The 23,608-nt window shown below is 38.5% G+C and overlaps 1 protein-coding gene across 3 annotated transcripts in view; it reads left to right on the top strand.

Moving 5' to 3' along the window:
• Positions 1-1,422: 1,422 nt before the first annotated feature.
• LOC139964572 (uncharacterized) overlaps positions 1,423-23,608 on the top strand; it is a 91,867-nt gene continuing 69,681 nt past the window's right edge. The window contains exons 1-18 of one of the 3 annotated variants that reach the window (XM_071966261.1): positions 1,423-1,653; positions 6,712-7,074; positions 7,761-7,963; positions 8,980-9,109; positions 10,233-10,601; positions 11,334-11,405; positions 13,048-13,177; positions 14,384-14,568; positions 15,311-15,481; positions 16,653-16,835; positions 17,675-17,898; positions 19,044-19,161; positions 20,006-20,209; positions 20,866-21,072; positions 21,613-21,722; positions 22,039-22,231; positions 22,485-22,673; positions 23,338-23,544. In XM_071966261.1, the coding sequence (XP_071822362.1) occupies positions 1,584-1,653; positions 6,712-7,074; positions 7,761-7,963; positions 8,980-9,109; positions 10,233-10,601; positions 11,334-11,405; positions 13,048-13,177; positions 14,384-14,568; positions 15,311-15,481; positions 16,653-16,835; positions 17,675-17,898; positions 19,044-19,161; positions 20,006-20,209; positions 20,866-21,072; positions 21,613-21,722; positions 22,039-22,231; positions 22,485-22,673; positions 23,338-23,544 (3,328 nt within the window). In that variant the 5' untranslated portion in view covers positions 1,423-1,583. Of the gene's footprint in view, positions 1,654-5,350; positions 5,470-6,711; positions 7,075-7,760; positions 7,964-8,979; positions 9,110-10,232; positions 10,602-11,333; positions 11,406-13,047; positions 13,178-14,383; positions 14,569-15,310; positions 15,482-16,652; positions 16,836-17,674; positions 17,899-19,043; positions 19,162-20,005; positions 20,210-20,865; positions 21,073-21,612; positions 21,723-22,038; positions 22,232-22,484; positions 22,674-23,337; positions 23,545-23,608 lie in introns of those variants that run through there. The other 2 variants (XM_071966259.1, XM_071966260.1) reach the window with 2 other exon arrangements.

Raw genomic sequence — 23,608 nt, 5'->3', positions numbered from 1 at the left:
GTGATCTAAAGTTTTACAGAATAGCTGATCTTACTATAGATAAACTGATGGAAAAAAAGAAGAAGTTAGAAGTGACCATACCATCGCCCCATCATTGCAATTTGAAGAACTGTAAGAAGGACCACACCCATATTATATCTCGCGCAATCGATTAAAAAACTGCCAAGAATTATAAGCATCACAGTCCATGTTTATTGATAATGAGTAATTGTTTGAAACACGATTGTTGTGTAAACGTTTATATAAACCAATCGCAAAGAAGCTTGAAAACAGTTCCGTTAATCATCAGGGTGGCTTAATAATCGGTCAATCAAATTGAGGACTTAGAAACACGCTTGGATTAGAAACCTTTGGTAAATATAGCCTGATAGATTAAAAAGAAAAACTAACTGTACCGTGACGTCGAGGTGTGGTTTCTCGCAAGAGTAGCTCTAAACCAGAAGTTATTGCTTTCGGCCTACTTAAAGTAAAATTTGAATTTCAAAATTTGTAACATATACCATAGAAAGTGGTGGAATTTATTCCCGAATATCTGTCATTATGGACTTTCTTTGGAATTCAGATTATACCAACCAACTCGCTAAATGATCACGAGAGAGGATTTGGCAATGGACTTGGTGTATTGGGGTGGGTGGGGCGGGCGGGGTTCATATTTGTTTCCACACTTCTGAACATTAAGATAATTTACTCACATTAAAGATAAAATGTTTTTAATTATAGCTGCAGTGGATTATGAAACAATGTCAAGGAAAAGAAATTGTTATGTTTAAAATGTGACTGTTCTTTAATCGTTTCCATATTAAGAACACTGCAAAGAGAAAAAAAAAACAAATAAAGGAAAATGTAATTGAATTATTTACTATTGACAACAAGTTAATATGTTCATTAGCCCACGATTTTTCGTCTCGTTCAATGTATAACATTGACACACACCATTGTACTTGGGAACTTGAACAGAGGTATTTTCATAAACACCTACTTTTGTATATTCATACCAGGCAGACGCTGGGTTACTGGGTGCACAACCCCCTCCCCCCCCCCCGCGACCCCCTCCCATACACACTTATGTACCCACCGTTTGCCAAAACTTGCTATAGCTATGTGCTTCCCAATAGTTTATTTATCACTATCATACATCCCCCTACACAGCATTTCTTGAACTACGGGGCCTGACACTAGACCGTGTATACGATATAGGTTGCACACATTGCGCCACTAAAATAAGAATCACAGTTAGTTCACACAATACATACGGATAGAAGATAATGGATGCGATTAAGATATTTGTGAAAGCTTAAGTCTAGGAACAAATAGCCGCAAATCGTCTAAAACAAACACTTCTTATCTGTGTTTATTTTCTATTGTTTTTTCGTTAAATAAAATCTTTGGACTCCTGTATCAGTGCGTCCCTAGTGCGGTACAGTTTGGGGTCTAACTCCTTCTCTCTCGCTATCTCTCTACTGACTGCGGAGTGATTAAAGAGGATCAACCGTTGGCACGGATCACCAGATCGTTTGTAGGACCTCAATATTTGATCCACGTATTGCACGATCCTCCTAAACTGTTAGGGAGAAAGTGAAAACATGGCCAACAAAGGCCGTCTGGTGTGTTGGAGTGCTGCTCTTCTCCTCTTACAAGTAACCGTCTGTAGCGGTAAGTATTCAAAAAGTTATTTCAGAAACTATAGTGTGGGAATCATCGATCTATTGTCAGCCTATTGGGAAAAAATCTATAAATCTATATATGCTGCACCCCCCCCCCCCTCCTCCCATCCCACACAGGCTACCCTCTCTGAATGATAAAATATATTAATAGCAGTAAATGTCGTCGAAAGCCCCTTTTCATCCACTCCCTCCCCGCTCCAAAATATAAATAATAACTATACAGAGATATTATGATCGTATTTAAAAACAAAAAGGTTAAAAATATGTTACATTGGATTGCTATTAACACAGACCTAATATAAAGGTAATGGTCCGTGTAATCTCCACTGCGTTGAGAATCTGATTTCAAATGCAAGTTTCGGCAGATTGAATCATCCGAGAAAGAATTTTGTTTTGTCGCGGTGAATTGTGAATTGTCGTTTAAGTCAATCATCTACTTATTGACATTTGTCACATTTTGTTCGTGTAATTTGGCGATGACACCTATTTATTCTTCGTTGATCTGCAAATTAGCCAGGCCCGGAAAGGGTCATTTCCGGCGATCTAGGGAGTATCTTTACTCAAAAATTGTCTGTACGCTACGCGCCAACCAGTGGTGGCGCTCCTCTTAGATAGTGTCGAAAGCGCCCCTACAGACCATTCTCGCCCCTCCTGACCAATACCCCTAGCTCCGCCACTGAATCTAAAGGCACCCCATCCCCACCCCCGACTGATTTAGACAGAAGCATGGACCTTTGCGTCAGTTCCAAAAGGCTAGTGTAGGAAGTCGTTAAGGACTGGGTGTGGCCTCGGGGTCGTCCAAGCCAACATCTATATGTAAGCGGTGTGGTGGTCCTCCCCAGAAATAGAAAAAAAAACATAAAAGTTTAGACGTCAAATGATGCATTTTAAGCAAATTTAGACTATAAAATAAGGTCAGTTATTAGATATATAAACGCAAAGTTGTGGTTAATAAATACTCTTGATTTTTTTTGTGTGATGTTGGACAGGAGAGTGTACACCCGGAGGAGTGGCTCACCCCCCCCCCATCCCCAGACAGGTAATGTAGGTGGGTGCCCTCTGCCCACGCGACTGCTGACAAAAGGGCTCTCAAAATAAGGATATTCCCAAAGGATTAACGAGAGCGAGGAGAGCTCAATCCGTTTAAAGTATGCTTTGGACATTTCAGACGCTAAAGACGTGTCAAGTTTTAGATTTCAAATGCCGTTTAACATTTATAGTACATAAGTTGAGTACAAATTATTAAAAGGAAAGTTCGTTCAATTGATTGAAATGAGGTAAATTATGTTTAAAACGCCATTAGACTGTTGAAGTATATATTAAACTCGTATTTTAGAAGGAGGGTTCGTAGGATCATAAAGCTTAACTATAGGTCTCAGGGAATGAATTTTTGAAAGTTATACTATCCGAGATGAAAGATATATATAGGCCTATGGATGTACGGGCGAGTACAAGAAAGCCAGCTTTTACGTCATATTACCGACATGCACATGCGCCAAACTGTAGCAGACGTAGATGTCTACAAACATAAAGAAACTGTACAGGCATTAGGTTTCATATGTTATAATGTGTGAGACTTCGTCTAATACAGTGGTTCTCAAACTTTTTTAGACAATCGCCCCCTTCGACCATCTTTGAACCGAATGCCCCCCACTACCCCTCCCCTCAACCTACCGTTCATAGTCGGCCGCTCAAGCGAGCAATCAGACTGTCCGAAGATATGCATATATATGAATTAAAAAAATAGCCTATACATTCCCTACAAGATGATGAATTTTTCCTCAACAATAGTTAATTTTTTTGGCTCCCAGACCCCCTGGATGACTTATTGTGCCCTAAATTGTTGCAGTGTTGTGTCGCATCGTCAGGGACGGCCAAATCAGTGGCAACGCCCCTACTCCCCGTGTGCCATGTAGCACCCCCTGAGACGTCCCAACGCCCCCAGGGGGTGGGGGCGACAGGGACCACTTTGAGAACCACTGATCTTATATATAGGATTTGCAGCATGAACGTGTGTAACCGTATAGTCTAACTACTACGGCCACCCCGAGAACAAGACACGTCTTCGATTCTTTGATACTGAGGCGTCATTACGAAATTCAACAACAGTAATACGTGGGATAATGTTACCAATTACCAATTAGGATTAGATAAAGCTTTCATTGGTAGTTCTTACTTTATCTAGTCTAAAGGGATCCAAGGAAGGGGCGGAGGGGGGGTGGGAGTGGTAGTTGGGGCTGTGGAGGTAGTAAGTTTAATCAAGGGCGTAGGAACCGGGGGGCTGGGGGCGCCAGCCCCCCCCCCCCCCCAGTGAAAAATATGGAGGGGCGGAAGTATCATTCCGTCCCCCCGCTTCGCAAGTCAGAAAACCCCTTTTTCATTTCCAAATGAGAAAAAAATCTCATTTGGAGAACCAAATTGCATCTAAGGCCAGGTGAAAATGCAAAATTATTTACAAAATGGAGTAGGTGTTGAAGTGTGCTATATTGCCCCAAATTGCATCTGAGGCCACCTGGAAATACAAAAAAAATCCAAAGGGGAGGGGGACACCGATATATATAATACTCGATCAAAAAGTGACGAAAGCGTACACAGTGGTGTAAATGCATAAGCATAAGTGTCAACAGATAAAGAACTATATTGTAAATAGGTGATGAGCAAAATAAATAATTAAGATAAAGCAACGGGTAGGCATATCAAGTTAATTAAGTATGACACTGCAATTTCGTAATTAGTCTAAAATGCAAAGGTTTGACCGTTCTTGTATATAAGCAAACAGTCGACCTAGATAACCTGTGATAACACGAGATCTAAACGACTGGTACAGCCAACAGAGGAGCAGATTGGATACTGATATCAAGATATACGGCTGCAAGATGTTACATATGAATTACTTAAAATTAGATAGATTTGTTTAATTCATAGCTACTAAAGATATATTTTAACAAACATACCACAAAACGGTCCGAACTTACTTAACGGTAGTTGGTATATACCTGCTCCACCCGCCCCTCCCCTTCCAATTTCTCGATCCCGTGCTATCGATACTCAGGTTGCATATAACGTAATTCAATTATTTTGATATAGTATATCAAAATATACGGTGCTGTGGCCGAGTCATAGGCCGAGTAGATAAAGGCTGTGGCACTTGAAGCAATGAGTCTTAGCAATCGGGAGGTTCGGGGTTCGAAGGTGGGTTTTTCATCCAAGAGCAATCTAAAATGTACCCATCTGAAATGACTTTCTAACTTGAAAAGATTCCTAATTTGACTTAAAATGTTGAATTGGAAGCCACCCGATGTGTAAGTTGTAATCCGTAAGCCCTTGCGGCTTTCTCCCACATTTGTGGTCGCATAAGGGTCGTAAAAATAACTTTTGATTATTATTATTATATATATGGTCAGATGGTATAGCATATAGGACCATCCCTAATACCATTGTTGTGTGTTTTCCCCATCTCACTCAATGGGAGGGGGTGAGCGAGGAACATCCATCCCCTGATCCTCTTCTTCTCGTCCCCTGCTCTAAAATTGCTGTTTACGCCACTATACCTTGTGCGTGTTCACTTTTGTCAAACAGATGGAAAGACTCTCATCTTTTGATAATGGCACCTTAGAAAAAAATTTGCATAATCCGTATGTTTGAGGTAATGCGCGAAACCTATCAATGAGCTCAAGGATAACAAGAAAGAGTACGATTACGAAGCGTAGCTTACATGATGTGCCCTAACTTGGCTAAATAAAATCAGTTTTGTTAATATGCTTTCGAAGTCCACTTCCATTTGTGAATGTTCCGCAGAGAAGTAGTCAGTATAAAGCTAGGCTTGAAGTAATAAACCTTGTCCGCAAAATGATACCTAAGTTAGACCTAACTTTAGTGAGATGCAGTAGTATATTTTACTGTAGGCTAGGCCTAGGCTAACTAAGGGTAGCATACGCATACAGTAATTCCTGAAATAGCAAGTAATACAGGCACCAAAAATATTCGACCAGTTAGGACGCTCTACTTTTGTACAGTAATGATCAATAATTGACATGTTCACACAAGTTAAAACTAGCCTATACGTTTTTAAAGCTAAACTAGTAATTTGGCCTAGTATATAGGCTAGGCCTACTGAAGTTACAGGAATGTAAATTAGCCTCAGCCATGATATACATTTACCACAGTTTCATTACAGTTAGGATAAGCTGATATGATCTTTTCCAGCTTAAAAGATTAATGTATGTGGTCCAGTTACATAGTTGTTGACGATTGACAATTCATAATCATGGACGTTAATTATGAATGTAAGAGACCGACTTCTGTCAGCTTGCAGCTTTGATAAGCCAATGATGTCTTCTTTGCGAGTTCCTGCTTGCAGGAGGATCTAAAATACAATACAAAAAAAAAATACAATATAACTATTTTAACTTTAAAAAAAAACAATGGGTCAGACATTAAAAAGTGGGCAAAATGCTTTTGGCAGGACCTTTCATTTTTCCTCCGGCCAAGGAATATTGAAAAATGCTTAATTTGTCACCAAACTGGTAAACCCTTGCAACTTGCAAGGGAATCTTTTCCTTGTTTTGTGTACTGACAAATATGCATATTTTTTCATTTTGTTATACTAAGTAAACAAATGTTACTGAAATATGTATATGCCCTTAAAATTGTTCTACATCCTCTAAATTTAGAATGGCAATAAAGTATAATTTGTTGTATGTAACTTAAAACTAGGAGACTGCTTAAATAGATGTAATTTGTGATCGAAAATTCAGTTGCAAATCAGTGAAATGATTAGGAGAGTGATGTATTTTTTTTTTTTACATTTCATCAGTATGCGAAACAGGAGACGAAAAATATCCTTCTCACTACTACATCCCTAATATTACACTCAATGGATTAAATACTAGAGTCAGCTATACTTCATGGGATCATACTGCAGCATCTTATCGTATCGCCAGATGAGAAAAATCTTTGATAATAGAAAGCGGCTTACTACATAGCTGTTTTGAATGGAAATTTTCAATGTTATCATGCTTGGCTGTATTTCTTTCTTTTCTTGCAGCACAAACAACCATCACATGTGACACTGAATATACAACAAAGACCCTGAGTCTTAAGAGTCAAAATCCTTACATGAATGGTGAAAACTGTGCATTTTACATAAATTATGCAGGGGGTCTGCGGACTACGTTAGACTTTACCGCCTTTGATCTGGAATACAAAAGTGATTACCTTTACATTGGACAAGGCGGCCCTGACGATGTAAGCGTAGAGAATGCTGATTTTTTGTTTTCTGGAGTATTGGGTAACGATCCCACAGTGCCAGATGATGATGTCGTTATCGAGTCTGGCAAAGTGTGGTTCTTATTCCAAACGGATCAGGATGTTGTTTCATCAGGGTTCACATTTGATTACAGTGTTGCTGGTAAGTAAATTGTTAAAGATATTTTTGCATCAATTTTCAAAATATTTACAACAGTCTGTCACTTTCAAATCCATATGTGAAATTTTTATTTAAATTTTTTTTTAAAAATATATATACATTCTACCAATTCCTTGGTTAGTTTATTTACCTAAGAATATTAACACTGACATACAGTATGATTAGACCTTTCATCCAACCATGTAATTTCCACACATAATCGGATACCCTCTCTGTTCCACTAAGAGATCTACTGTATGTGATTTAATTCATTTGTCTGCTACTCAGAAAGCAGTTTTAAAACAGTTTTAAAAGCCAGAAGCGGGCATTGTGTGTTCCATGGCCAAACGGAAAGTTTGTACTTAATCCGTGTGTCATTACACTGTATCATTACAATGTATAGTTTTGTTTCATCAGCCAAACTTTGACCTAATTTAGTTATCCCAGGTAGGCCTTTAGTGGACTACAAAAGTATTAAACAGGTTACAGTTTTAGGTTATCCAGTGTTTCCTCGAAAGGTCATCTGCAGTACCACGAGATTTGTAGCAAATTTATCGCAAAGTGCATCTTTGCGTAAAAACAAAATATTATCAAATTATTAAGGTCAGCAAGCAGACCAAGCCGTTTTTTTCATGTGCTTGACTAACAATGAATTTGTCAAAGAATGTTTCCAACTTCTCAATCGACAGAATTTTGCGAAAGTCCCGAGGAATACACGGATGAGATGGGAGAGATTACCAGCCCTATGTATCCATCCATGTATAACTCTGGGTACAACTGCCAAAGTGATATCACTGTCAGCTCCGATGCCCAGATTTTGCTCCAGTTTCACGACGTAGACATCGCTGAAGGGGACATGGTGATGGTCTCTGATGCAATGAACAGTTTAATGGTAAGAGAAGCCGTCTATTTTTGGTGATTCTTTTCCATTCTCGTTTCTATATTCATTCCCCTTATCAGAGATTATTTTATATAATTATGTTTAGTCCATTAGTAATGTAGTATAGTATTGTTTGTTTACACAGCATCATTGAATGTTTTGAATTTGTTTAACACATTGTTTTATATGCAAAATAACCAGTACATTACACATTTATTATTATTAGTTTGTATGGAATTTTTGCATTTTCACTCTGATCAAAGTATCACATCACAAAATACCTCATGCATAAAAAAAAAAATCTATGTGCCCATTCCAGAAGAGCTCAGATTGGCTGGAAGTGGATATAAACAACATTTTCATTTACAGTACATGTCTTTTAACATTAATGAGATGATTGGTCACATTGCCTGACCATTCTGAATGTGAAACAGATGGGCACATGTAGGGTGCAATACCTCAAAACTGGTTAGAACCAGTTTGATAGCTGCTTGGCAGTAAAGTGTCCCGAAGTTCAGAGTATGAACAGAAAATATCAAGACCATAGCAGTTGCCATGGAAATATTTTTGACCTGAAACAAGTTTACACTTCAGGTGTGAGATAATACAATATAGAATGGGAATAAAGAATTATTATAGTTACCAAGGTAACAAGGAATCACCTTGCATTTTCTAAGACACTCATATGGATGAGTATGAAACTGACTGACTGACTGCATAGTGCAGCAAAGTGATGCATAGTGCAGCAAAGTGATGCTTAAAGGGAACATTTTGTTGTCAGTGTATGTCAGGGGTCTTTAGACAAAGGCGTTAGTCCTCTACGTAGAAACTTTCCAAAGTATAGGTAAGGCCCTATTTCACAATTTTCATGACCATTCTGTTCACGCGGCTCGAAGAAAATACAAGTCTGAAGACCTGCTTGCAGGGTCGCACAAAATTTGCATCACGACGACCACGAGGGGTATACATCCCTCGCACCGTCATGTTTTTAATATTTCAACATCTCTTTCGTCTCCATCCTCCCCCAGAATATTTCCGGAAATAATTTGCCGAAGGACTACCTGAGTGAGTCGAACCATCTCACTATCACCTTTATGTCCGACAGCACCAACAGCACTGGCCGCGGATTTCGTTTAACTTACAAACAAGTCAGGATAGGTATGTGTATTAACTATGATCTTTTCCTCATAGATTATGTCCAAGAAATGAAATAATTAGATTCAGATCCAAGTTTTATCAGCCTAGAAATTAAAACTGACCATGCAGGACTTTTATTTACATCGGTATCGTACAATATTCAACCTTGTTGGAATGGTTTTTTTTTATTTATTAACCTACTCCCTCCAGCTGTGCATTATAAAACACCGAAACTGGTTAACAGATTTGTTCAAAATTATCTGGATCGTCCATTTGTGTTCCTAGTACAGCATATGGCACTTCCCCCCTCCCCCTCCCTGTCCCCCTCCCCTGACCTCAAAAAGGAGCTTCAGCAAGCTGAACTGATATCAAACAACAGACAATTTATCTTGTTAGACCAAGATTGCCTATTGTATGAAATTGCAAAGCACATTAAAGGAATACATCTTACACAGGCCTGGCTGCAGGAGGCTATAGCTGCAGGAGGCTGCAGCCCCCTCAGCATGCTACATTGATACAGTGCATGTAAATAATTCTGTCCTATATGTGACAGTGTTACCTTGGTACTGAGTTGAAGACTATTTGTTCATGTAAATATCTCATATTTATATATACATGATCAATAATCTCTTATAATAGACAAATATGAATAAAACTACAAATTCCGCTTTTAAAACTACAAATTTAGCTAAAATTCATTTTTATTAATAAAACTACAAATATTAATAAACTACAAATTCAGCCATATTGTGAGAACAAGTGATGTTTTCTCCTTAACTACAATTCCATACCCATATGCCTGTTCTAACCAGAGTTAGTCAAGTTTCTGAAATGTTCATGATACTTGGAAGTAATTCTTTTGGCCAAGCTGCCCAGTACCTGAAAATGTTTCATATAATAATAAATTCTGTCAGAATTATAGTTTTCTTTCTTACAAATGAGGTTTCTGGGGGAGGGTAGGGGACGGCAGGAGGCACAGCACTGGAGTCCAGTATGAAATAGGAGCCTTGGTAAATATTAGATAAAGAATACTGAACTCTCATTTTAATACTAAACATACAGGAATATGAACACCTAAAAAGAGGCCTGGTTACATAATTAGTTTTTGAATTTTTTGTATGTCTTTCTTCTTCTTCTTCCTTAGTTGTTCCACAGGCTAAAGGGCCCGTTGCCGACTACACTTTTGACAAACCCATCGGCTTCAAGCTCTCGTCAATGAACCACCCCCAGAACTATCACGACAATTCCCTGTACATGTTTACCGTCACCTCGGCAACGGCAATGATGAATATTCATGTCTTCGATTTGAACTTGGAGGAAGTTTACGACATGATGATGATCGGCTCTGGGAGCGACTTCGGAGAAAATGTTCTCTTTACGTTCCAAGAAAACCCGACGAAAGATCCGGGCGTGGTGACTGTGGGCGAAAGCACCGCTTGGGTCTGGTTTAAAACTGATTACAATGAGACAGCAAGAGGGTTCAACCTCTGGTTTGACCCAATAGACGCCGAAGGTAAGTTTCACTAGTCAATAAGTGGTTAATTAATTCGCCCTAACGAAAGCTTGACTGATTCCGGCCTACAATATTCGAGCTAGTACTCAAACTGGCAACATGCCAATGGAATTTGTAGTTTGCCAACAGAAAGCATTTATCACAAGAAATATATGCATTTTATTTACCCGGATGGATTGTTTAGTCGTTTTTTTCAAAATATTAAAGATGCTAGAACAAGATTTAGTACTCATCCTTAGGCTTAGATCAGCCTGTACATGTACTACTGGTACTCATGCTGTTGTTCTTAACTTACTCATCACCCAATGCTCATGCTGTTGTACTCAAACTCAAAGATCTTGATTCAAGGAAGTGATATATTTTATTCTTTTTTCTTTGTAATATATGACTTTATTCATGCTTTTAAAGCAGCTTCTTGGGGTGACTTTTCATATACTGTTTGATGCTATTGATTATTGCTTATTGATCATTAATATCCAATAATAATGTAAGTCATAAGCTTCACCAGTCAAGCACGACTAAAAATGATCGAGTCAGACTCGAAAACTCTTCTTCTTTTGTTTTTAAATTCCTCTGCCGTCACAGAGTCTGTCGTTGGCCTTTTGCATTCAACGACAAAGTTTTAGAACTCAAAAATCCCGAAGAAGTGTTGTCAAGTCAAGACAAGAAGTCATTGTTGAGAAACTTTTATAGTTGAACATTTTTTTATTGTTTTTTTGGTTTCTCTGGCAGATAACAAAGCTGCCCCTCCAGACTTTGGTACAGATCCCATTGAACTTTGTGGAACTAATCTTGTAGTGAAGAGTAAGTATTATAAATGTATTACGCAAATAGAGCTGATTCATATCTGTCATATGTATGTGTGTGTGTGTTTATCAAGAGTGCCATTTGTAACAATAGAAAACTGAGAAGGATGGAGGGTCGAGGGGGGGTGCGGGAAATGGGTTATGAGGATCCCATTGAACTTTGTGGAAGGGGGGGGGGTGTGGGAAATGGGTGATGAGGATCCCATTGAACTTTGTGGAACTAATCTTGTAGTGAAGAGTAAGTGTTATAAATGTATGATGCAAATGGAGCTGATTCATGTCTGTCATATGTATGTCTGTGTGTGTGTGTTTATCAAGAGTGCCATTTGTAACAATAGAAAAATGAGAAGGATGGAGGTTCGAGGGGGGGGGTGGGGAAAGGTGGGAAGGAGAAAGGAAATGGGTGATGAGGACCATGTTGAAAAGGAAGGCTGCAGCAGCTGCAACATCCAGATCTGATTTGTTACCAAACAATAGGGATTATCTCTGCAGTGTGGTGGAGCACAAAATGATTTAGTCCCACACAACCTGGCTGCAGTGAGGCTGCAGCCCCCTAGCATCCAAATTTAAGACACGGTACCTAAATGTACATTAGTCACATGTTTTGTTCCTGTGCCTTTGGTGTAAGTTGCATGTATTTGAAATTGCTGGGTTGCTAGAACTGCTAACATTCTAAACCAATGAACCAAATCATCATCGCAATGATATCGCAAATATGTGTGTTCTTTTTTTATTTATCAACCGATTGTTTGATGTAACTGAAAGGATATAGGATACTCACAACTTTTTTTGTTTTGTTTCATATCGAACAATATTGGAACCAGTAATAAACATCTTCTAAAATTGCAAAGTAGAAAAAAAAGAGAGATTCTGGTTAGGCTCACTTTTAATTTGATTTCAAACATCCACAATCAGAGTGCATATTAAAAGCACCATGTCAAAACGTAAAGCTACGATAGCTATTAAATTTCTTGCAGCAAGACTGAATTCAATAGTCAAAGAATAGAGATCATCTCTGCACACACTTGCAGCCTAGCTGCAGGATGCTGCAGTCATCTCAGTGTCCCTGCAGTGTCCCTGCAGCAAGACTGAATTCAATGGTCGAAGAATAGAGATCATCTCTGAGCAGACTTGCAGCCTAGCTGCAGGATGCTGCAGTCATCTCAGTGTCCCTGCAGTGTCCCTGCTGCAAGACTGAATTCAATAGTCAAAGAATAGAGATCATCTCTGAGCAGACTTGCAGCCTAGCTGCAGGATGCTGCAGTCATCTCAGTGTCCCTGCAGTGTCCCTGCAGCAAGACTGAATTCAATGGTCAAAGAATAGAGATTATCTCTGAGCAGACTTGCAGCCTAGCTGCAGGATGCTGCAGTCATCTCAGTGTCCCTGCAGTGTCCCTGCAGCAAGACTGAATTCAATAGTCAAAGAATAAAGATCATCTCTGCACAGACTTGCAGCCTAGCTGCAGGATGCTGCAGTCATCTCAGTGTCCCTGCAGTGTCCCTGCAGCAAGACTAAATTCAATGGTCGAAGAATAGAGATCATCTCTGAGCAGACTTGCAGCCTAGCTGCAGGATGCTGCAGTCATCTCAGTGTCCTTCTGACGAATGACCCATCTAAATCATTCTGTTTGTTTCTTCAGACCCTGTGAACATTTCCGATCCAGAATACCCTGGATACAACAACAATACAATCTGTAACTGGCAGATAACCAACAAGGACAGAGGAGAAAGACTAAAGCTCAGATTCTGGGATTTTGAAACAGAAGATATGTGAGTACCCAAAGCAGACGCTAACCCAACCGTCATCATTGGCAGATAGGACACAGATTTTTATGTCAACAGCTCCCCCACAAACACTTAATCGCATTAAAGACCGCCCTCTGTAGAAAGTTAACTTTCCATTGCTTGCAAGTGAAGTTTTTTTTCTTGTCGCTACAAAATGCAGACAGTAATGATATGTGATACCTTGTTACCTTTTATCTGGACCCTGATATGTCCACCGCTGCTATGTACACTGTGTTGCGGGTATTGACCATAGCTGCATGTAGTGACTGTACACTAGTGTCTAATTACCGACGGTAGCAAGCTGTGTGTGTATTTTCTGGGATCGATGGTGGTGTCTAACACTTCTGTTACACCTCATTAGAAACTAGGTCAGATTACCAGCATCAGACGTTTCTTTGTGCGCAAGTCTTCACTCCCTTTAAGAAACATTTGTGTTCCATTTGGGAGATATCCTAGTCTAAAAATTGTGTCATTGGGAGCTGCCATTTTGTAAATCTGTGATGTCATAGCGCCGTGAGGATAAGAAGCTACTTATGTTGTCTTTGTGTCTCTTTGCATATTTTCAAGATAGAAGGTTTACAGTATTGAGACTGAAATCAATACCATCATTAGGTCATGTCAGTAGGTTCAACACATTTAGATTCAGCATTTGCAAAACCCATCTCCATTACAGAAAATGAGCATATTAATAAATAAAGAAGAACCTCCCTTCCCTCCTCCTCCTCCTCCTCCTCCTCCTCCTCCTCCTCCTCCTCCTCCTCCTCCTCCTCCTCCTCCTCCTCCTCCTCCTCTTCCTCTTCCCTCCCCCTCCCAAAAAAAGAAGAGATTCAATCAATTAGATTCAGCATGTGCCAATTAAAGAAAATAAACAATTTTTATAAATAAAGGAAAACTTAAAGAAGGAAAACTGAAGTACGTCTGCTTCCATGATGTCATATTTGGAAAAAAATCTGCATCAAATAATTTTTGTTATAAATATATATATATATTTTTTTAACTCTGTGTCAGTCTTAATATAATCATTGGAGATAGTGGATGCTAAGGAGATTTATTCACCCTGTGCTTTAGGCATAAACTTATATAACAAAGCCAACAGAAATCGTTTACCGAAAATTTATAACATATCGAGACTCTCAAAATATTGCTTAGCCGTAGCTGTTCAGCATCTCTTCCCGTCATTTCATCTCACAGACACGACACCCTGGAGGTCGGCATCGGGACAGATTCCACCGTGTGGTATTCCCTCTACCAGCTATACTCCGGCTCGGCCTACCCGTCACAACTCATCGTTCCCTCGGACTCCCTCTGGATCAAGTTCCAAACCGATTACAGTATAACCTCTCGTGGGTTCAGCCTTCAGATAGAGCAAGCAGCAGGTACTGCCAAGACAGATATTTACAGTTTTCTTTTTGAGGGTGGGGGGAGGTGGGTGGGGGAAGGGGGGATTTGGTTTGTTAAACACTGATAGGCATACTCATATAGTGTGTCAGTGTAACTTGGTTTTGTCCGTAGCATCGGTTGTTTAAATGTGGAGCTCATGATGATCCACGAATCGACATGTCTCGTGACAGCGAAACATGATATATCAGAAAGCTGAAAGAAATGGTAAAGAATGGAAGAAAAATTGAGGGAAAAGATGTGACAAGAAAAACAGTAGGTCCCATGCAATGGAAAAAGAGGTTCAGATTCATTACAATTGCAGTCACCAATGTTCCATCTGGAGAAATAATAGAGGGCGCTATTAAACTTCTCCCATGAAAGATTGGGAGATGTGTCAATTTCTGCATGTGTCCTGGGACCACAATGATTTGACTCTGCAAAAATTGAAATTTTTCAAAGAAAGTTCTAAGCTAACATCTCAGCAAAAGTACACATTTGATGGAAGTTAAGAATATTTCTAGTGTAAACATTTAAATGCAAATAACAAAAAGAAAATATCTCTCTGTTTATGAAGTTATATCCTGTAAACAAAGTTACCGCTTCTAAGCACAAAATCAAGAAGAACTTACAAATAAGTTTACAAATATGGAAGGTTGTAATTATATGCAGAGTAATAAAATTTCATTGTCCATCTATTACATTAATATTCTCTGGAATCTTTTTGTCTTATTTATAAAGATCCATCATGCCTGCAGACTATCATGCTGGACAGCGAGACACCCAACATCACAATCAGCAGTCCTGGTTACGGTAGTCAAGGTTACTCTGCTGACACATATTGTCAATGGATCATTATGGCTCCAGCTGGTAGCAGACTCGGTGTCCGATTTGGAGAGACCTTTGACACAGGTAAATGTGAATCAGTTAATATTATGATGTATGTATGTATGTATGTATTTTAGATCCTCCTGCAAGCAGGAACTCGCGAAGAAGCCATCATTGGCTTATTAAAGCCGCAAGCTGACCGAAGTCAGTCTCTTACATTCATATTTAATGTCCATGGTTATGAATTGTCAATCGTCAACAACTCTGTAACTGGACGACATACATTAATAATCTTGGAGTGACTCAAACTGGGGACCATATTATTGAAAGGCACCAACGTTTACCACTGAGCTAACACTCCTGATGTATTATCACAGTCAAAAGTATACAGGCAATGACTTGGCTGTTTTTGTGGGGAAGAAAAAGAAGAAGAAGAAGAAGAAGAAGAAGAAGAAAAACAATGATGTTAAAGTCAGTTTCCAGTTGTCCGGAAGACATGGAGCTTAAATGTGTATCCAGTTTGTATTAAAGGTCAACACCGGAAAGAGATCATGGGGAGTGAAGGGGGATGGGAGGGTGGGACAGGAGCGCAGGCGGAGGGGGAGGGTGGGACGGTAGGGAAAGCCTCAGAAGCTTTTTCATTGCGGTCACAAAATGCAACCAGGAGATGCACAACCTAATTTCTGCTACTGACTGGTGCAGATGCAATTTGCTGCTAGGTTGCTAGAATCTAGTGGCAGGAGGCAGGGGGAGGGAGGGGGTGAGGGGGGTGGGGAGAGAGTAAAACTTTCTTGATGTGTGGTGCTTTCCTCCGTAAGATTGATTCTGAAAGATGCTAATTGGCTTGAGGCTGATGTTCATGTTGGAATTAACACAATTAAGTTACAACTGTGAAGAGCCACATAGAGAAGCTGGAAGTGTTTCTGTCTAATGAATAATCTGAAACTGGATATAAATATTCTTTGATGATTTTGATGATTCAATTTTGTGGAGTTTCTCATGGAACTTGAAAAATGTGCCTGCACCAATGACAAGTTGTTGTACTGCTCTTCATGTGACCACCATACGGCGCTCCTGAAAATGTAATGTCATATTACATTATTATATAATATATATTTATACATATTGTATTCATTTCCTAACATGTGGGAGAGGGTCCGTGGGAACGGAGAACACATATAATTTGCAAACCATTTTTTGGATATCATTGGAAGGACAGGTGGCAACCCCAGTTTCCTTTTTTTTGTGCTTATAGAGGACAACTACGATTTTGTTGAGATCGGGTCTGGTGATAAACCAGGCTATTTCCACACCAGAGAGAAAGTTTACTCTGGTTCTATGGCTGAAGATTTCTTGGCTAACTATGATTCCATGTGGGTGACATTTACATCCGATGATGCTAACCACGGCCAGGGTTTCGAAATGACTGTAAACATAGGTATGTAATTTTTTTTTTTTCATTTGCCATCCTTTTTGTGTATCTCCCTATTAAGATAATGATATCCTGTGATAGGGAAATGGCTAGGCTAAATCTGTAAAGACAGGCCTCTTGGTTACTATAGCAATGATCCTACTGTGTATGATACTACTTCCACATGGTACAATATGCACTGACACCTATCCATAGACTTTTGTTAACACAAGAGATGCTGATCTCCTTAGATTAGGGTGCTTTATAATTTATCTGCTGGAGTGACCAAGCTGCTGTCGATGACTTTGCCTGAAGGAAGAAGGTTCTTTCTAAAGTCAGTATTATGGGGAAGAATAAGAAAAATCATTCAAGTGCATTAACTTTCATACATGTCTACTGTATTTTAATGGTACTTTTATTCTATCTTTCTCTGTGCTCCAAAACTGGTAATATAGAAGTATTGATTATAAAATACTAACATAACCATGATATAGTTTCATCCCACAAGAGTCTTTACTACTGACAAAAACAAAAACCCCCCAAAATTGAAAGACAGTCGAGCTCTGTCGAAAGACGTCCTTTAGGCAAAGTGCACAACTTACATTGGTTTTGATGGATGGACATAACTATTTGAATAATGAAAAAAAGTTGAAACTTGCGTAGGAAATAAACAAAATGGTTTCCGAACTTAACTAATATCTTCCTTGTTCTTTTAGTTTTTTTGCTTACATACACTTTTATTTATATCTTCAAGTGAGTATAAAATATTCATATATAACTTTCTTCAATAATATGGTGCATCTAATTTACGTTACAATTCCATCATTTCTTTTTTTCCTCCTCCCCTTTTTTTTTCGTGGCAAAAGAAACTTCTTGCGGAGTCGTAACCCTTCACGATGAGGCAGGGGTCATTACGTCGCCATGGTACCCAGAGATGTATCCCAATGAAGCAGACTGTTTCTGGATCATCCAAACAGAAGGACGGTTCAACATCAGACTGACCTTTGACCAGTTTGACCTCGAAGCCGGCCACGACAAGCTGTACGTCGGCGGCGTGGAGCCGGACACAGACGGCATCTCTGACTTCCTGGTGAGAGTCCATTCACGTATATTATGCGATATTCTGGAAACAGGCATGAGCTTTTTCGCGGAATATCTGTGATTTCTTTTCTACCTCGGGGACAAAAACTATTATCCTAACACACTGAAGCATATGCAAACTGGAGCCTATACCGCAATTTTTGCAAAGTTCTGTGATTTTTTTTTTACCCCAGTCTCATCCCTGTGGAAAGAAAACCTTTTGCAAATTCTTTCTTCATGCTAGTAGCTCTATGACATGACTGGGTGCATATACTTCCGGTATTATGCATCCTGGCGATGTCCATCGATGTTGTACGTTAGCCTGTTTTGTTTTCAGATCAAAAGCACGCAGTAAACAAGCTATTGATAATAAAATGAGACTTATATAGCACCAAATCAGTAGACAAAAGTCACTGCTCAAGGCGCTTTACATAGAAAGCAAATTTATTTACGAAAGAACAAGTGAAAAAATGGGTCTTAAGTAAACTTTTGAAAGTAGAAAGTTTAGAGCATGTTCGAATGTGATCTGGTAACTTTTTCCATAGATAAGAGCCAGAGTATTCAAAGCTTCTGTAACCATAGGTCTTCAGGTGTGGTTTAGGAACAGTCAGATACAGTTTGTTGGAGGAACGAAGTGTGCGAGTTGGAATACAGATTATAAATACTTCATGACTTCATGATTTAGTTGTTAAATGCAAATCCTGCTTTAGGAATAAGTTGAGAGAACCAAACTGCCCAGGAAGCTCTGCAATGTTTCTAGTCAAAAAGAAATGATAGTGGAGATTGTTAAAACGCAACTCGGAGAGTAAATGTCTGGTAGGTAAAGTATCGTAATGTTTCTCCTCCTCTAGCTGTAATGCCACCGATTCTTTACCTTTTGTTCTTGCATGAGCACATAGTTTTAGTGTATTTATATCGGTTACGGTAAAAGTCACATCTGAAGAATTCAGAAGCGTTTTGAATGTTTTGAAAATATCGATTGAAAGTTATAACGGTCAACTTATTTCAAGACATAAACAAGAATTTTCCTGTCACAACTCTGTTTAGTAATTGGCTGGTTGATCTCTTTGACACTTATGGATAAACTAAAGATGCTTAGAATCTACAAACTTTTTTATAATATATACTTTCTTTTCCTTCCTATTTTTCTTAAAGGTTATGACCGGTAACACCAGCCAGGAACTCACGAGTAACTACAACGGACTGAACCTTCGTTTTACATCCGACGGAAGCAACCGTCGTGGCGGATTCCAAATCACTTACGAACAAGTCTGTGAGTATGATACCGTGACACTCTTCTCCTCTGTAGAGAGACCTGTGCTTCCACTGTATGAGCCTAGCTAATATACTGATTTGCTTGGGCCTTGACTTGAAGTCTCAGATTATCTTTGTTGTTATGACATTCTTACCAAAAAAGAAAAAAAAAAAAGAAGAAAACAAAGTATTAGCATCTTGAGTGGAGAACTTGAGTGAAAAATGCACTTTCGCTTTCTCTCTAAGTTTAAGTAGTCAATTACAACCAGACGCTTTGAAACTTGGTTTATTATTATATATTATTACATATTATTATATTTTATGATATATTTATGATATAATTATACATTATTATATATAAATATATATAATTATATATTATTATACATTGTTATACATTATTGTTTATAATTATTTATTATTATATATTGTTATACATTATTGTACATGATTATACATTATTATACATTATTGTACATGATTATACAGTATTATACATTATTGGGTGGAGAACTTTCACTTTCTCTTTAAGTTTTAGTAGTGAATTACAACCGGACTCTTTGAAACTTGGTTTATTATGATATATTATGATATATTATTATATATTATCATATATTTCATACATTATTATATATTATTATATTGTTATATATTATTTTATATTATTGTACATTAATGTTCATTATTATAAGTTATTACACATTATTATATATCATTATATATTATGATATATTATAGCGTGGATTAGAGTTATTGTCTGTTAATATGGTTCGTTTTCCTTTTCACCTTGTCTACTTCCATCGTCGTGACGTGTCAAGAATTAAAGAAAAAAACGTGACGTAATTTATGATTATTTCTTTCAGATGAATGCCCCGATGGCTGGGAATTTGGACTGGACGGAGAGACATGCTATAAATTTGTGACCGAGCCGAAATCCTGGCTGAGCGCTAGATACGAATGCGACAACTACGACGAAGGTGATTTAGTCATCATCACCAGTCAAGCGGAGCTGGACTATGTGTCGCAAAGAATGAATATGACAGGGTCCAATGATATCTTTTGGGTCGGTAAGTTGGCCTCTCATTTATGGACGGTGTTATGTTCCCCTATCGTGTTGAAAACTTACCGTTCCTCGTGTTGAAGGAGTTTTCCAATTTATTCTTAGAGACTTCAAATGGATGATTTTAGGTTTCCATATCCATAAAACAATCTTTATCTTGATATATGACTGTTTCAGTGGAATGACCTTCAATTCAATGGTCCATAACTATAATTTTTTCTTGTATCTTGAAATACCATTTTTACTGATAATTGTAAACACATTAGTTTAAGTCCCAAAGAAATTGTTGGATATGCTTCGATATTAAATTATGACCATCAAAGACATTTTATGATATTAGAGAGTGTTATTGCACAGTAATGGTATGAATCTCCTGGAAATCTATCCCTCCCCAACTCCCCTTCAAGTCCAATGACCCCCCAGTAAGATATGAGGATAGAATCTTTAAAACAAAGCAAGGTACATCCAACCTTTGACCCCTGTTTCACTTGCTTCAATTTATGTTCAATTCTTTCTCCTTTTTTTTTTCTCCATATTTTGTTGCAATTTTTTTTTTTTTTCATGTTTACCTACAATTTTTTTTTAAATGTAGGGTAGCAGTTATGAATTAAATAATATTCAAATGTGAAATCATTTTTGTTGTTGTCACCCTTCACCCTTCAGGCGCCTATGACGCTGCTGTCGAAGGGTCCTTCGAGTGGGGAGATTGTTCCTCGTCTGTGACATTTTTAAGGAACGAATTCAACAGCCCTTTCGGGTTTCCCGCAGACGAAGAAAAGGACTGCGCATACTATGACCCCGTAAACCAATATTTCGATGACTCAGAGTGTAGTATCATGTTTCCCTTTGTTTGCGAGATTACTCAGCTAGGTGAGTTAACTCAGTATGTTCTGAAAATTCTTTCTCATTTTTCAAAAGAAACAAAAACAAAGTTTGAAAGGAAAATACCCCCTCCCCCCACCTATTAATAGTAGTGGCCATTTTGTAACTGTGACTTTCAAACAGATTAAATGTTATTAATTGCAGTTCAACTGAGTGAAAGTAGAAAAATTCTCTATCAACCAGACTGAGAAACATCTCATGAATACTTGAAAAAAAGAAAGAAAAAAAGAAAAAAAAAAGGTTTTTGTATTGATTTTAATAAATGCTTTTATGTTACTTGGATTGCCTTTAAATTAAAAAGCAAAATGTGAAAAAAAAAGTCAAATTTGGCTTCTTGTCCAAAATGGTCATTTGGTGCATAAATCTATACGATTTCTTTTAAAAAAAAAAATAATATCAATCTGCAAGTCTTGTCTTGAGTAACGGACGATGGGTTTTAAAACCCGGCAACATAAATACCACATAGGCATTTGAAAGACCTTTACAATCCTCATTTTCTTGACGCGTTATTTTTCCTTCAATCTCCAGATGACTTGGATATTTATCCACGTAACTTGGAAGGGACCGCGGAGAGTACCAGGTCCGTTTCGCTGACGTGGGACGTGTCTCCCGTCAACTGTGACCTCGAAGGCTACAGGGTGAGAAATGGTCCTCTTTACTTGTATGCATAAGGCACTGTGTAAAACAGAGAAAAGCTTTAGCCAGGCTGCATCAATATCAAATTATAACATTATCTCTCTGAAGACCTTCAGTACCTATTGTTTGGAACTGTGTGAGCAAAAGAGATTATGTCCTACACAGGACAGGACCCATAGGCGTAGGAGCCCAATTTGTCTTGGGGGGCTGTAACGACTTGCCCGAAAAATATAACCCAAATTTTTTGGTGGAATAAACCTTCATGGATTGGCATCGAGGGTTAACAAATGTCCTTGACTAACTTCACTTTCTAAACAGATTCGATACAACACCTCTGAGACAGACTACGAGTATGTCCTGGTTTCCGGAGCCAACAGTGACTCTCTCGAGATTAGTGGCTTATCACCCGAGACCTACTACAACTTTGAAATGACTCTGGTCACATATACTTATGGCAACTACTCTTTCAGGACCGCAAAATCTGTCATTGTGAGGACAAACCTATTACCGGGTAAGTTTACTCAATGCTAGCAAAATACAGACCCCTTGAATTTGTTAGTTTAGTTTGTTGTTATGACAAGCCCAAAGGAATCCACCATACATAATTGGAATAATTCAGTGATATTTTTTTAATCTTTTTCTTAAATGAAAACTTGGTAAGGTCAAGAGCAGAAGATGAATCGTCGAGTAAAGCCCCCAAAAAACGTCGTTCCTGTAAAAGTAAGAACTCGTCTGTCGATGGTTTCTTTATGTTTTCCGTTCAGTTTGTCCCGATGGTTACTTCATCGGCTACGACGATGGGTGCTACAAGCTCGGAATGACACCCATGAGCTGGAAGAACGCCCGTCTGGACTGTGCGTCCGAAATCGACTCGGATTTGGTCAACATTGAAACAGCAGATGAAAATGAGCTCTTGAGAGGTCTACTCGGAGACTCGGATAGCTATTGGATAAGTACGGACACACCTGTCTGTTTTGTTTTAATTAATTAATAATATAATTAACTAATTAATTAATGAATTAATGAATTTTTAATTAATTAATATAAGATGCATGTGATTTACCCGGTCGGTGTGATATTTATCAACGATAAACTGGCGTCAAATTGTATCAGTAGATCCAATTCGTGATTACGTTCTGATCATATCTAGGGTATTATTCTACATCTTAAAAACCAGTGGGTAAATCTATACAATTAAACCTGAAACAGGTTTTTTTGAAGACCTTTTGGGATCTTATCTGGAAAGCAATTCTCTGTTGTCAACTTTATATGGCCAAATGTACAACATTGTTCATCTATAACAATATCTTTGAAATGGAGTTTTTAAAGACCTTCCGGCGTTCGGATCATATTATAAAAGCCTTCCTCTGTTTTTTTCTTGTATCAATGGGAAAATATCTTATCTGGAAAGCAATTCTCTGTTGTCAACTTTATGTGGCCAAATTTACAACATTGTTCATCTATAACAATATGGAGTTTTTAAAGACCTTCCGGCGTTCGGATCATATAATGAAAGCCTTCCTCTGTTTTTTTCTCGAATCATTGGGAAAACCCTTAACACCAGTAATGCATTCTTAATTTGTATCAATATTTGCCGATCCTTGTCATTATTTACAGATCTCCAAGACGAAATGACTCCCGATGAATTCCAGTGGACGACGTTCTGTATAGGGCCCCCTTTCGAAAACTGGGAGCAAGGCTCGCCTGCGACTGGGGAGGTCGGATTGTCCAAGGGATGCGTAGAGTTGGATGGAGCCTCTGGAGAATGGAGGGACGTTGATTGTTCAATGATGAGGATGTACGTCTGTGAAATCAGACCCAGATGTGAGTTTCAACTTGTTTCCTTATCATGTTAAATGACAAAAGCAATCGTGACATCAGTTCAAAG

This window comes from Apostichopus japonicus, chromosome 23 (assembly GCF_037975245.1).
Source record: "Apostichopus japonicus isolate 1M-3 chromosome 23, ASM3797524v1, whole genome shotgun sequence".
Classification (NCBI taxonomy): domain Eukaryota; kingdom Metazoa; phylum Echinodermata; class Holothuroidea; order Aspidochirotida; family Stichopodidae; genus Apostichopus; species Apostichopus japonicus.
The sequence above is the reverse complement of the archived record's forward strand: the minus strand, read 5'-3'. Positions and strand labels throughout refer to the sequence as shown.